Genomic DNA, 2,276 nt, shown 5'->3' on the forward strand with positions numbered 1-2,276 from the left:
TCAATTTCCAACAGCAGTTTTTTTTCGCAAAAAAAGAAATCGTCGTTTGTAGTAAGCTGTGAATCCCCAGCAGCCATCGTTGTCCCGCTGTCCCGTCGTACTCCCCGGAGCGATTCACTTGCTATGATGGTGTTGGCAATTTGCGGTTTTTTGCTGCTGCGGATTTCAATTCTGACCCTGCTGCCGATAATGATAACAGTGGATGATTTTGCTGATCCTGCTGTGCTGCTGGTTAGAATTCGAGTAGCTCTCCCATCCCTAGATGAAGAAATTGGGGAAACTGTTGGGAACTTCCGGCGGCGGGGCATCGAATGCTGCGCCGTCTGTTTGTTCGTATTCAGATCGAACCATCTAAAACAAAGATAAAATTAATCAAAAATCTCCCATCGTTCAAAAATTCCCTTCTTACTTGTCCCCCCGCCTATCCTCTGATGGTGCTGTTGCTGCTGCTGTTGCATCGTCGCCATCAACGAACTCTGCGAATGAAGCTGCTGCATCGCCGGACGTGGCACCAGATGCTGCAGCCTCGGCTTTCTCGGCATGCTTGGCATCATCCACACGCTCAGATCCAGCTGCAACCTCGCCTTCCTCTGCTCAAACCGGACCAAATCCCCCGAGTTGTTCAAAGCGTCGTACTCCAAATCATCCGGCGTACCGCCGATGTATCCGTTTCCCCAATCCTCCACTGGAAGATGCGTGTCGAAGCCAAAGAATTGTGGCCGCGACATCGAAATTGCGTCGCTGACATTTTTCCCCCCTGAAACTTAATCAAAACACAAACACTTGACAGTTGTGCGAACGAAAGCGACACGAGGCAAATCAATGTTTTCAAAGCAGGTGTGGAGCTGTCAAATATCCAATAACGCGAGGAATTTAATTCCTTAATTAATTAAATGCAAAAAATAATACATTAAGGCCAATGTCACGCCCCTCGGTCGCTTTTGCATACGACCCAAAAATTGCATGCAATATGTAGGAGAACCGAACCGCACTAACTCTCCAAATAAACTTTGGAGAAAAACCATTCGGTCCAGACAAACTATTTTTGAAAAATTCAAAAAGCACGTGATTCTGGGGACCCCAAGATCATGCTTCCCCTCGAGTTGAGTCTGCGCAGAAATTTTGTTGGCGGTGTAATTATTATTATATTATTTGTTTAAGATCTGGTCACTCTATCTCAGGTATCTGGCCACTTAAAGGGTTATATACATGTAAAACGTCAAAATTTACAGAGGTTGGTATGAGCACAAATTTAAACCTTTTTAAATCTTTTTGCAGGGCGTTAAAATATACATTTTCGTTTATCAACAAAATAAATGTGAAGACATTTGGATATACCATTGCAGAGATATGGCTATTTTAGTTTTTTCAGTTTCAAAAAACGGGTTGCCACGATATCTCAACACCGCTTTGTCCAAAATGTTGGTGAAGACTCGTTAAACCGGTCTTGTGTGCATGACAAAGGCCGATTTTCATAAACTTAAATAAAAAAAAAGATAAAAATATTTTTATGTTTTTCATATAAAAAATCGTCAGTTTTTGATTTTTGTATTTAAAAAAAGCATAACTTCAAAATCGGGCTTCGTCATGCACACGGGATACCATGGAATTCACCTCAAATTTTAGCCAATTTGGTCCATCCCATTTCGAGATATCGTGGCACCCGTAAATCAACTCTGTGTTTCGAGAAATGGGCTCAAAAAGTTTGACAGCTTGCTTTGCGCATGGCAAAATAATGAACTTTTTCGTCTCTTACTCAGTTCAGTCTCGAAATATCTTCATGAAACTTTCAGGAGTGATTGAAAATCATATTTTTAGTGAATTTAGTGAATTTTCCGAAATATTAAATTTTGTGATTTTATACATGTATGCAAACCCTTAAGTGATATTTATGTACTCTCTTTGAAGCCGGATCTCTGTAAAATTGATGAAAATGATATCCAAATCTACCTTGTGATACATTGTTGGACAGGGAATCACAATATTTTCGTAATGAGTCATATTTTTTAAAGATCTGGTCACCTTATCTCAGCTCAAGGCAAATTAAGTGACATTTATGTATTTTTTGAGACCGAATCGCAGTTCAGATCCATCATCCAATGTATCATTTTAAGGTAATCAAAAGACCTAACCAGCAAATCTCAAAGTTTGAAGATTTGAAAATCTTATCTCAAGTTATGGCCACTTAAGTGATTATTAAATGCATTTGCGGCTGGATCTTGACTCTTGACTGAGTTTTTGTTCGTACTTCCAAAGAAGTAATAATACATTTTCAT

General features: G+C 39.9%; 1 protein-coding gene across 1 annotated transcript; it reads right to left on the bottom strand.

Moving 5' to 3' along the window:
• Nucleotides 1–202: 202 nt before the first annotated feature.
• Nucleotides 203–929, bottom strand: LOC120432111 (uncharacterized). Its single transcript, XM_039597244.2, has 2 exons — nucleotides 410–929; nucleotides 203–351 (listed from the first exon to the last, which is right to left on the bottom strand). Exons 1-2 carry the CDS (start codon nucleotides 726–728, stop codon nucleotides 338–340), a joined length of 333 nt encoding a protein of 110 aa, XP_039453178.1. The 5' UTR covers nucleotides 729–929; the 3' UTR covers nucleotides 203–337.
• Nucleotides 930–2,276: the final 1,347 nt, after the last annotated feature.

The sequence above is a fragment of the Culex pipiens genome, unplaced genomic scaffold, assembly GCF_016801865.2.
Source record: "Culex pipiens pallens isolate TS unplaced genomic scaffold, TS_CPP_V2 Cpp_Un0267, whole genome shotgun sequence".
Lineage (NCBI taxonomy): Eukaryota > Metazoa > Arthropoda > Insecta > Diptera > Culicidae > Culex > Culex pipiens.